Source organism: Octodon degus, unplaced genomic scaffold, assembly GCF_000260255.1.
Source record: "Octodon degus isolate 3935 unplaced genomic scaffold, OctDeg1.0 scaffold00126, whole genome shotgun sequence".
Classification (NCBI taxonomy): Eukaryota; Metazoa; Chordata; class Mammalia; order Rodentia; family Octodontidae; genus Octodon; species Octodon degus.
The window spans coordinates 7,741,548-7,753,550 of NW_004524702.1; the positions used below are offsets into that span (position 1 = coordinate 7,741,548).

General features: G+C 38.6%; 1 protein-coding gene across 1 annotated transcript in view; it reads left to right on the top strand.

Moving 5' to 3' along the window:
• Vps8 (VPS8, CORVET complex subunit) overlaps nt 1-12,003 on the top strand; it is a 241,770-nt gene that overhangs the window by 100,605 nt on the left and 129,162 nt on the right. Inside the window, 2 exon segments of the mRNA XM_023700650.1 lie at nt 2,619-2,708; nt 6,295-6,346. Of these exon segments, the coding sequence (XP_023556418.1) occupies nt 2,619-2,708; nt 6,295-6,346 (142 nt within the window).

Genomic DNA, 12,003 nt, shown 5'->3' on the forward strand with positions numbered 1-12,003 from the left:
TTTCTAAACCTATCATATATAGGAGAAATTTTTATTTCCAACATTTTTCTGCTTTTTTCCATCCTGATGTAAATATGCTGTCGTTTTTGTCCTTTTAAGACAACATTTAAAACCTGTTCCCCTCAATCTCCTTACTGGCTCTAGCTAGCCATCCTCTTTCCCTCGGGTGGCTGCCCCAGCTCATTTCTCTTAGTCATAGCCAGATTTCCTAAAAACATCGACCAAGTTGATATTTTCACCTTTTTCTCACCCTGATAGCTTTTCAGCCTCACTTTCACTAGAGTGAGCAGTGGACTCTTCACTACACCAAATACTATTTTTCAGTCCTCATTTTGCTTACTCCTTCCACCACATCTTCATTGTGTCAGGAAGTGCATCAGACTGTGGATGCTGCAGCTACCTCAGGGTAACAAGCCTACCCTCTCATAGACCCTACATTTCAGCAGAAAAATTTGACAGTAAACAGATAAATACTAAACAAATCAGAAAATCCCCCCCCCCAAGAAAGTGTTACATTAAAAATTAAACAACAGTATGATAGAGGAAGAATGAGAAGCTACTTAGATTGGCTAGCCTTTGCAAGGAGGTAACATTTAGTCTTGGAATCTGAGTGATAAGGAATCAGCACCCCAGAGATCTTAGAAAAGAAAGCTGTTAGGTGGAAACAACTACAGCAACAAAAGGCACAGATGGGGTCTGCATTGATAATGATGTCAGAGGAGAAAGGCAAGCAGATCTGGAGTTTGGTGAGAAGGAAGTAGACCTTGAGGGCAAGAGACACATTCTTCTATTGTATTTTGAGTACAATTAAATCATTAGAATTTAAGCAGGGGGGCCTGCCCCTTAGTTCATTTCTTTAAGTGGCTGCTTCAACAAAGCAGGCCAGGTTGCTGTGGTTCGATCCCCACAAGTCAAGCCAACCAAACCTGCCCTGAAGGTATTTGGAGAAAAAAAAAAATCCTTAAATGGGGCCAGCAAGATGGCTCAGTAGACTAAGCCCTTCCTTGGCAGGCACAAAGGGCTTGAGTTCAACCCCCGGGTCTCAAAAAAAAAAAAAGGAATTTAAGCAGGATCACACTGTGCCAGAGATAATAACAGTGAGGAGGGAGTTGCCCTCATGTTGGATGTTTTGGAGATTAAAACTCATTTGCTGATGAATTAAATAGGAGGATGTGGGAGTATGGGAAGGTGAGAATTTAAAGGTGATTCATAGTGGTCTTTGTTTTTAACTTGAGAACAGAGATAGTGATTCCTTTAAGAAGATTGGAAAACAGGCAGTTATTAGTCTGAGAGACAAGATCAGGAGTCTTACTTTGCCATTTTACATGAAGATAGCTGCTTCACATCCAGGTGAAGATATCATAGAAGTGACTGGAGGGATCTGAGGGGAGGTGGGCTGAAGTTACAGTGCCTTAGTCATTAGGAAGGAATGAGTGTTCATGGCACTGGCTGAGGGGAGGAAACAGAGAGAAGAGGAGGTTCCAGCACCTGGCTTCCTCTAGGAAAGATTCTCACATGACACCTCAGTTCCATTTTTCTACTTATTGCTGTGGTCACTCCCTGCTGTCCTCCTGTGCCAGCCACTGCTTGTCTACTCTAGCTTTTTTGTCATTTGAGGCTCTCACAGGAACTGAAGTTAGGAGTATTTCATACTGAAAGACAGAGCTATCCTTTTGCTTAGATCAGTTTTATCAAATTGATTTCTCTCCAGCCCCCTTCCACTGCAGGTCCTTCTTGCTTACTGTCTCCTGCTTGCAGACACTATCAATTCCACCTTTACTTTTGGTTCAGGTGCATGTATCTTTAGGCCTAGCTTAAGTGTTCTTCTCTTTGGGGTTGCCTTTGAATACTGTAGACCAGGTTAGGTTTTTTAAATAATATTTATGACATTTGTAAATAATGAATTGTTTGTATAGTTGATTATCTTCCCCAAATCTTTTTTTTTATTCATTCATTCATTCATTCATTCATTCATTCATTCATTTAATTGGTACAGGGTCTTGCTACACAGCTCAGACTCATACTGATCCTTCTGTTTCAGCCTCCCCAGCACTGGGATTACAGGCATGTGTCACCACACCTGATTTCAGTGGCTGCCTTGGCAGGGGGCTGGCATGGCATGTGGTACCAGGGATCAAAGCCGGGTCCTTGTGCTTGCCAGGCTGGTGCTTAGACCACCAAGCTATCTCCCCAGTGCTCTTCCCCAAATCTTAACTCATATCATTTTGTGCCTGTCCTTTCTTTTGGTTGGTGTCCATGGTGAATATAAGTTCCATAAGTGTGTGGACTAGGAATTGTTTTGTCCCTGGTGCCTAAGAGGTGATCTAATTCTAGTTGTTTTATAAATATTTGTAGAATATTGAAAAGAGAGAAGAAACAAGTTTAGACATTGCAGGATATTTAGAAGTAGCTATTATACTATCAAAAATAATATTGAATCTATGATACCTCTTCCCCAGGTACCTTATTTGGAGTAGTTCAATTTCAGTTATCAGGGAAGGAGCAAGAAAAGTTAGGGAAAAGAATTCAAGATCTTCAGCGTTCTTAAAAGTTTTAAGGAAAATAACTGATGAGACTTATTGAAATGTATAAGAACAAGTAATTTTTCCTTTTTACAGATAGTCCTCATGTGTTGGGAAAATCGACTATATGATGCTATGATTTATGTCTACAACAGAGGCATGAATGAATTCATTAGTCCAATGGAGGTAAGGATACTTCTTAACTTGAGGTATACATTTAATATTGTTAACAGAGGTTTGTACCTGTGTTGTTTATTTATTATTTCTTCGCCTATATCTTGTAATATGAGAAACTACTTTGGCAGTAACAATACACAATGTACTAACACATTGTTACTCTCCTGAAATCTTGTTTTGAGATTTTGTACCATTGTTTTTATTTTTTTTTTTCTTTAAAATAAAATAACTGATGTCAAAAAAAAAAAAAAAACATGCTGGGGACAAAGTAAAAAAAATATTGTTTATTAATTTTTCCTTATTCTCCATTTGCTTTGAATAGTTTTTTTATCCAGTCATTTTGAATTATTAGACTTATGTTTTTAAAAATTCTTTTTTTTTTTTGGCGGAACCGGGGATTGAACTCAGGCCCTTGCGCTTGCCAGGGAAGCACTTATTCCACTGAGCCATCTCCCCGGCCCAAAAATTCTTATTTTTATTAGTACATGTTTGCAGTAGATAATGATTGCATTCAGCATTGAGCATGGGGAGTTGGCCGATGTACAGAACACATCTTAACTCTTTTTACATTCCCTTTTCTCTCCCCCCATGTCTTATTCTTCCTGTTTTACAGACTTGTACTATTTTAGCTTGGGGCTTATAAGTAGTATTTTTTTTGTTTGTTTGTTTTGTTTTTATTTTTATCTTAAAATTTTTTGGGGGTGCTGGGGATTAAAATAAGCACATACTGTATCACTGAACTATACACTCAGCCCAAGTATCCTTTAGTTTCATTATTTTCTTACTGCCTTAGTAGGTGTCAAAATCCCAGAGAACAATAGATAAAGTAATGCTTGCCTTTTAGACTTTTTTCTTCACATAAGAATTTTTTTTATACCATAGAAACTTCTTCAGAAGGTATGACATATATGTTATGTAATTATTATATATAATGAAAGTGCTGGATAATAGTATTTTGCATATATATTCTTCTGAGAGTACTGAAAATTACAGGTCATTACTTGTTAATTGTTAATGTGTTGCTTTTCCAAATTTGGAATTTTATGGCATTTGTAATAATTTTTTATTTTCCTTACCTAGAGAGTCCAAAAAGCATTTAAGCTTTTATTTTATCCATTTGTTACCTGCTTTAAATTGAAGACAGAATGGTGGGTATTGGGGCTGTAAATACAGTGCCCGGCCCACTGCTTTATTATAGTGATTAATATACCTCAAGCGAGAAAGAGCCAGGGATCCACTAATGGCACCCACTCAACTCTTTTGCAGATTTTATTTTTTTATTTTTAAATTTTTTTTATACCAGGGATTGAACTCAGGATGTTGTGCTTGCCAGGCAGGCACTTTTGCTGCTGAGCTATCTCCCCAGCCCTCTTTTGCAGATTTAATGGCATTCAAAACTATCTTCAAGGACCAGCCAAATAGCTCAGCGGATTAAAGTGCCTGCAAGCAGGCGCAGGGGGTTTGATCCCCGGGCCTGCCATGCCAGCCCTACCCTGGGGCATCCTGAGATGGCAATTGAGACTTGATGTGGTGGCACACACCTGTAATCCCAGCTCTTGGGAGATTGTAAACAGCCAGATTACTGTCCTAGACCCTGAACACCCTGTAGACTCTTCCCTAAAGTACAAAAAAAGAAAAAAGAAAAAAACCAAAAACCCCCCCAACTATCTTCAATATTTTTTATTGTCTTTTATTTATTGTTATTATTATTCTTATGTGTTTGTCACAGGGTCTCACTGTGCAGCTCAGACTCATAGTGATCCTCCTGTCTCAGCCTCCCCAGTGCTGAGATTACAGGTGTGCCATCACACCTGGTCTTGGTGGCTGACTCAGCACACCTGGGAGTGGGGCTGGTGCAGCCTGTGGTGCCAGGGATCAAACCCTGACCCCTGTGCTTGCCTAGGCAGGCACTTAGTCTACTGAGCTATCTCGCTGGCCCTTATCTTTGCTACTATTATGTTAGCAGTCATTCTCTCAAATTTTGGTTTTCATTCTCTCAAATATTAGGTAGGGTATCTCTAACTGACCACCTTTCAATTTTAGCTACACATGTCTTTTCTTGGTCATTGTCTAAAATTAGTGTCAGTTTTGGCTTTGGTTATCTATATGAAAAGTATTATTTCACTTAACACCTTTCAGCAGCTTCCTTGGTGAAGTCTGGTTCTTCCCTACATACAAAAATGTTCACTATGCTGTGATACTAGACCACAATCAGGAAAATTAGTTTTAGTTTTCCTCAAAATAACCTCTCAACTCAGATTGTAATTTGATGTGTTCTATATTAACAAATGTGATTGCTAGATTTTATGTCGCTTTCGAAATTTTTTTTTGGGGTATTTTTATTCCTCACAGTCTGGTTTACATTTATACTTGTACATCTCAGATGGAACCCTGGGCCATTGAGATTGCCTTGTTTTGTGTTCAGAGTAGTTTTCAGGTTTAGTGGCTTTCATCAGGAACTTGGTAGTTGTTATTAAATGGTCACTTGGAGATTTCAGCAGTGGGAGGTTAGGTGTATCCTGTGAACCATATTTAGGTGAACCATATTTTGGTTCCTCTTTCTAATTCTCTGCCTATAAAGAAATCACTTTTCAGTGTTTGAAGTTTAGCTGTTTTAGTACTTAAAGAGGTCTGTATTAGGAGATGGTATCCTATCTTTGGAGATATTCTAGATTTTCCAGAGTAAAAGAGTGTCATTACGTTTGAAATGACTACTGAAGCCTCTGCTCCTGCTCCCAACCTCAGTCTCAATGCTGAGGGACAGTAAGAAGCTGGGAGTGGGGAGGACTGTAATACACAGAATAATAGGAGGAAAGACAGTGTCCTGTACATGTGTGTGGGAACACTATGTAATGAGTGTCTCTGTGAACAGTCCAAGTAAATGTGTGTATTAGCAATTTAGCAAACAAGAGGGAGACGGCAGAGCTAGGGCTTCAGTGAGAAAGAATAGAATGTTCTTTGGGGACTATTTTATGTTGAGATAATAATTCTTATTATGTTGCCCAGTCTGCCCCTAAACTCCAGGGCTCAACCAATCTTTCTGCCTCATCCTTTTGAGTAGCTGGGACTGCAAGTATATGCCTGGTTTCTTTGGGCTTTTTGATGCTAATGGACTGCTGAATTATACTTCCTAGTGCTAAGGGTCAGAAGTCTCCCAAACAGGAAGTGCCCATGCAGGGTGGGGGAGTGTTTATGGCAGACATATTTTTGGGGAGGCTTTGCTTAAGTTTAGATAATCTTTCTCTGTGTGGCTGCTAATTATTAGATGTTTTCAGTTTAAAGTAATCTTTATAAGCACTTTGGTGAGATGTTAATAAGGTTCTTTGGTGAACCTAAGACACGTTATGTCAGAAATTATAATCGCAACATAAACTTTAGTGTAGCTGGTTTGTATTAAATGGCTTCTTTCAGTGAAGAGTCTGACAGTGATTTTTTTCCTTAGTGATCCAGCTAAACAGTTCATATATACAATAAGTTTTTAGATTTAATCTCAACAGGAAGGATGACTAATTCCATCTCAAAAAGGTAATTAATAATGATTCCTGATTATTTTTTAAAATGTTGGTGATTGTTTTTTCTATTAATTTTATTGCAGAAACTTTTCAAAGTCATTTCTCCTCCTCTGAATGCAGGAAAAACACTAACAGGTATTACTCTTCTAAGCCTTAATTTTTTTCTTGCTTTTGTATTATTTAAATGTTATAAAAATTGTCAATTATATGTATGCAGTGTGAATTTTGGTAACCACATATTTTCATGTGATCATCACTACAACCAAACCATGGAAAGGACTACATTTTCTTCTATTTTGAGTTAGAAATGATTTCTAACTTTATTCTACTTCAATTAGAGAGCATGCTTTTTTGTGGGTTTTTTTTTTTTATCTTTTTTAGTTCATTGAGACTCATTTTATGATTTAATACATATACAGTCTTCTGGAGGATGTTTCATGTGCATTTGAGAGTAATGTTTTGAATGTGTTTGTTGTTTAGTGGAATGTTCTTTAGATATCTGCGAGATCTAGTTGGCGTGGAGCTTTATTCAGGTTTTCTCTTTTGTTTATCTTCTGCTAATTGCCTTATCTGTTACTGAAAAATGTGGTAAGTCTTCAAATACTGTTGTTGAATTTTCTTTTATTTGTGTCAGTTCTTGCTTAATTTTTTATAGTATTAAATATTTAACATGTAAATGAAAGACAAATACTTTTATCCAGCTGTCTTTAAACTTCTTAAAACAATGATAGTATTTTTTTAAAAAAATTTTATTTATTTGTGTGTGTGTGTGCGCGCGCGTGCGCGCATAGCCAGCTCAGCCCACCAGGGGACCGGGCTGGCTGGCATGTGGTGCTGGGGGATTGAACCGCGGTCCCTGTGCTTTGCTAGGCTTGCTCTAAGTAGGTGCTTTAGACCACTGAGCCATCTCACCAGCCCAATGATAGTATTTCTTAAAAAGTTCTTATGCTCATAATTAATAAACTGGTGACATTAAAAATTATTTTAATTCATATTAAAAGGTAGATTCCTTCCAGATTCACCCAGTTGCCACATATCTGAGCTGAAACAAAAATATTAATTACTTTTTTATAACACACTAAATGTTCATGAGTGCGTTCTGCTGCTTTAAGCTTTATGTAGAAGGTTTTGACTTTATGGGAAGCACATTGTCTGTGAAATTTTCTAATTACATATTGGAATATTAGAAAGCATTTACACTTTGAAAAGTCAGAAAGGCAGAACATGAAAGACTTTCTTCACAAATGTTACTGGATGGGAGCCAAGGGGGGTTCCCCAGAGAGGAGCTGGAGACCTCAGCTCAACCCACAGAGTAGGTTCATTGGCTCATCACAGAAAAGCATTTCAGGATGCATCAGTGTAAGGAATAGGCAGGTTTATTAGGTAGTTAGAAAATAAGGGAGGATGTGAAAGCAGCTGGAGCAGAGTGCCCTTTGATGCAGAGGTTTGGACTGGCCCACTCACAGAAGAGCAAGGGCAGCTTTTATGTATTTGTTAGAGTGGGCCAGTATCTGGTTGATCATTATCTCAGTTCTGATTTCATAGCTCTGGAGAAATCCTTACAAACTGAGGAGCAATTTGATTCCCATAAGATGACGATCTTATTTTGAGGGTGAGGAGGAGCCTCGGTTCCAGTCATGAGGTAATTGTTCCCACCTGGGGTGGTAACTCATCATAGGGTGGTTTGAGAGGCTTTTCCTGAAATCCAAGGTGACTGGAGTTTTAGGACAATTTCTAGGCATGCTCTAGGGGTTTGGAATTGGACATCAAAGCTGACAAATGAATGTCCCTGCAAATCCTGAAAATTAGTTACTGTTATCTTGATGTCATCAGTATAGAAGGGGGATGAGAGAGAGTAGTAGTAAATTTAGGACTTCTAAATCTTGTAATATAGATACTCTGTAAGTGATTAACATGCCTCCATGCAGAGCTGAGCAGGAATTTAACCCAAGGTTTTAAAGTAATAAAGGAGAGAGAAAATTGAAAGCAGAGATACCAGCCTTCATCTTGCATGTAGTTACCCATTGGGCATCTGCAGGGCCAGCCTCTGGGTCAGTAATGGCAAGCCTGTGGCACACACACCACAGCCGGGTGTTTGTATCATTAAAAGCTGTGAAAAGTTCACCTGCCACCACTGCTTTGGATCCTTGTTACAGATCCTCTATTAATTGTTGAGGGAGGTAGGGTTTGGCCAGTCCACCTTTGTAAGTTTTCTGCCCAGGTAGTAAAGTAGTAGATGAAAAAGGGACAAGCTGAGTTCAAGTTTCTGGAATGCCTGCTTGCAAGCCTGGGAAGTAAGCGTATGGAGGACAGGTATGGATAACCAAGGATATTTTTGTGTGTGTGTGTGTGGAACCAGGGATTGAACTCAGGCCCTTGTGCTTGCCAGGCAAGTGTTTATTCTACTGAGCCGTCTCCCTGGCCCAACCTTGGATAATTTTGATCATGCTTTAGAATTACATTTTCCTCATCACCTCTTTCCCTACCTTTATTTGTCTTACCTCAATAAGAGGATACTCTACTATCATTAGGAATATGCTGTGGACATAATTTTATGTTTCTATGTTACAAATAGGAGTATTACTGGAGAATTATTTTAAACAATTGGTGTTTTTAATTCTCTTTTTTTGTTCAAAAATGTGATCTTTATTTTAGGAAGAGTCATATCTGTACTTCTTCCACATCACACTCATCTGTTTACTTTCACAGATCTTTTGCATTATGTTTCATCCATAACTTTGCAAAGTAGCCTTTTCTTATTCACAAATACAAGTATTTTTTTGACTTGTAAGCTGTTTTCTTGAAACTTTTTTCTAGGAACATCTGATAGTTTAGACACATTTAGTCTGTAACTCTTTGCTTCAGTTTTTCTGGATATTTGATAAAGAAAAATAACAAAATCAGAACTTAACATTCTTTGCTTGGATGTGTTCACTTTCATCCTCCTTGAACAAGAATCCTATATGATTAACTCCTATGTTCTAAGTAACTTTTTAAAAAATGTATTTGCTATAGGGTCTCACTACGCAGCTTGGAATTGTGGTGAACCTCTTGTTTTCAGCTTCACCAATGCTGGGATTACAGGCATGCACCACCACGCCCAATCTTAATGTCTCAGTGCACCCTGGAGGTGGGGTAGGCACTGCATGCCTGAGATTAAACCCCAGTCCCTGGACCTGCCTAAGTAGGTGCTTTAGTCTGCTAAGCTATCTGGCCAGTCCTTCCACTCACCTTTGATCTAGTAATTACCACTGCACTCTGCGGTTCCTCAATTCTGGAGTTTCAAGAGTGTGTTCCTGTTTCCTGCCCTACTCTGGTGAGGCCCTCATGGCAGACATCTTCACCATGACAAAAACATATGCCAGAGGGATCACATGCTAAACCATGAAGCAGATTTCCATTTCTTGCTTACTTTTATTTTGGAATTTTCAGGTTCTGGCAGACTCGTTTTGCCTTAGCCTTCTTTTCCTGCTTGGGCAAAGCCTTAAATTAAGCGATAAGCTTTATACTATTGCCATTTCTGATCTACCACGGCTGTGTGCACAGCCTTGCACATATGCAAGCCCTGGAATTTAGGAATGCTATGTGTCGGAGCATTGCAGAATCCCCTGCAGACCCATTCTTTGGTTTATCCTTCTAAATTTTTTGGAGGACTTTTAAACGTTCCCAGTTGCCAGCATTGCCTTAAGCAGCTGTATGTTAAACGGTAGTACTGTTTGTTGTTACAAATGACCCAGGTATGGTGCTCTTCCACTGGAAGGGTTCCTGAGTCATGATAGGAATACAGGGAAATTTGGGTTCTGTTATTTTTGTCTACTGAGTGTTTTCCCTTTGTTTTGTCAGGTAATTTTCCTAAGAATGGAGCTTTTAAGTGAGCTGCCAGCTCTGTCCCATAAACATTGCTTCAAGAATTGAGCAGTTTGGAGCTCTAAATCCATTCTTCCCCCTCAAGTGGATGCCGAGTTGCTGATTTTCATAGCTCTTGATGTTGACAGATGGAGTGTTGTGCTGTGTTTTGAGGCGAGGGCTCATTTTGTAATTCAGGCTGGTCCTGAACTCACTGTGTAGCCTTGGCTATGTCAAACTCACAGTGATCCTCCTGTCTCAGCTTCCTAAGTGTTGGGATTATAGATGTACACTACCATACCCAGGTAAGGCTTCTGGTTTAAAAGGCCACCATGGATCTGTGGACAGAGTGTGGTAGAGAAGAACTTCCACAAAGCCCACTGTACTGACTGATACTCAACATTTTTCTGGAATAAACACATTTCTCAGATTATGGCAAATCTTTAGTTTTCAAAAGTTTTGAAAAAAGTTGATTTTGACAGTTTTTGTCAGTGTTTTCATTGCTTTTTGGAGGAACAGAGTTTTTGAGGACTTTATTTCACCATTTTAGGGTCTACCTTACTAGATTTTGTATTTTATTTTGTTTTGTTTGTGGTGCCAGAGTTCAAACCCAGGGCCTTAATACATGCTAGGCAAGCACTCTCCTGGTTAGCTAAATCCCCAAGTCCTTGTTTTTGGTTCTTTTGGGCTTTTTTACCCCCCTTCTGTTTTCTCCGTGTTGTGTGGTTTCTTTTACTTCACCTTCAGATTCATGTGTACATGACCCTTTCATATCAACTTAGCTGTTAAATCTACCCAGTGAATTTTTATTTTCAATAATTACAATCTTTAGTCAGTAATTTTTTTATTCATTCTATTTCTTTGCTGAAACTCTTCATTTATCTGTTGAATTTTCATGTGTTGAATATATTTACTTCCTTGAGGATACTTGTAGTAGTTTTTTTTTTAATCTATGTCTATTAAAACATTTTATTTATCCTAGTATTGGATTTGATCAGTTTTCTTTCTCTTAGGAAGTATTTTGTTTATTTTTCTTTTTTCTTTCCTTCTTTCTTTCTTTTTTTTTTTTTTTTTTTTCATATGCTAGGAAAATTTGACTCCAGCTAGTATAGGCCCTCATTTTAGTGATAATGGAAATTAAACTAGAGTCAACTTAGTATGAATTTGTGGGCCAAAGATTTAATTGGCTAAAGAGAAAATTGTCTAAAAGAAGATGCAGTTCTAGGAGGCAAAGAGTTATAGAAATTGAGACAGTGTCATTCAAGTTCACTGTACACTTACCAATCAATTACTGATGTGCCAGAAGTGAGAGAGAACATAGGGAAAGGACTCCAGTTTGATGAGGAGATTCAGACTTGCCATGCATAGAGGCCAGTCTTATGGGGTCCTACGCTGGGCAGGGAAGGAGCTGATTATTATCTCAGTCCTGGTTCCTCAGCCTTAGAGGTGTCCTCACAGCCTAGGATGATTCCCTTCCCATACATGGCTATCTTTGTGGCAATTTCAGTCACATGAGGGTCTGTTTTTCCTGTTAGTACCAGTTTAGGACAATGAAGACTTTTAGGTGTCCTTCAAAGGAGGAAAGGTCCATATCTGAGTGTTATAAAATCTGGTAGTCAGATGTCTCTGTGATTTTGAAAATAACTTTAGTTATTCTTATCTTGGTGTTCCTCATCTTGAAAGGAGGTGAAATAAGCTAGGTGAATTTAGGGCTAGTAAACTTTGTTCTGCCAACTTTAGACAGATACTCCCTAAATGAATAACCTGCCTACATGTGGAGCTGGGAAGGGTTTTGACCTAGAGTTTCACAAAATGAAGAAAAGACTTTTTTTTTTTTTTTTTTTTTTTTTTTTTTTTTTTTTTTTTTTTTTTTTTTTTTGTGTGTGTGTGGCCAGCTCAGCCCACCAGGGGGCGGGGCTGGCTGGCATGTGGTGCTGGGGGATTGA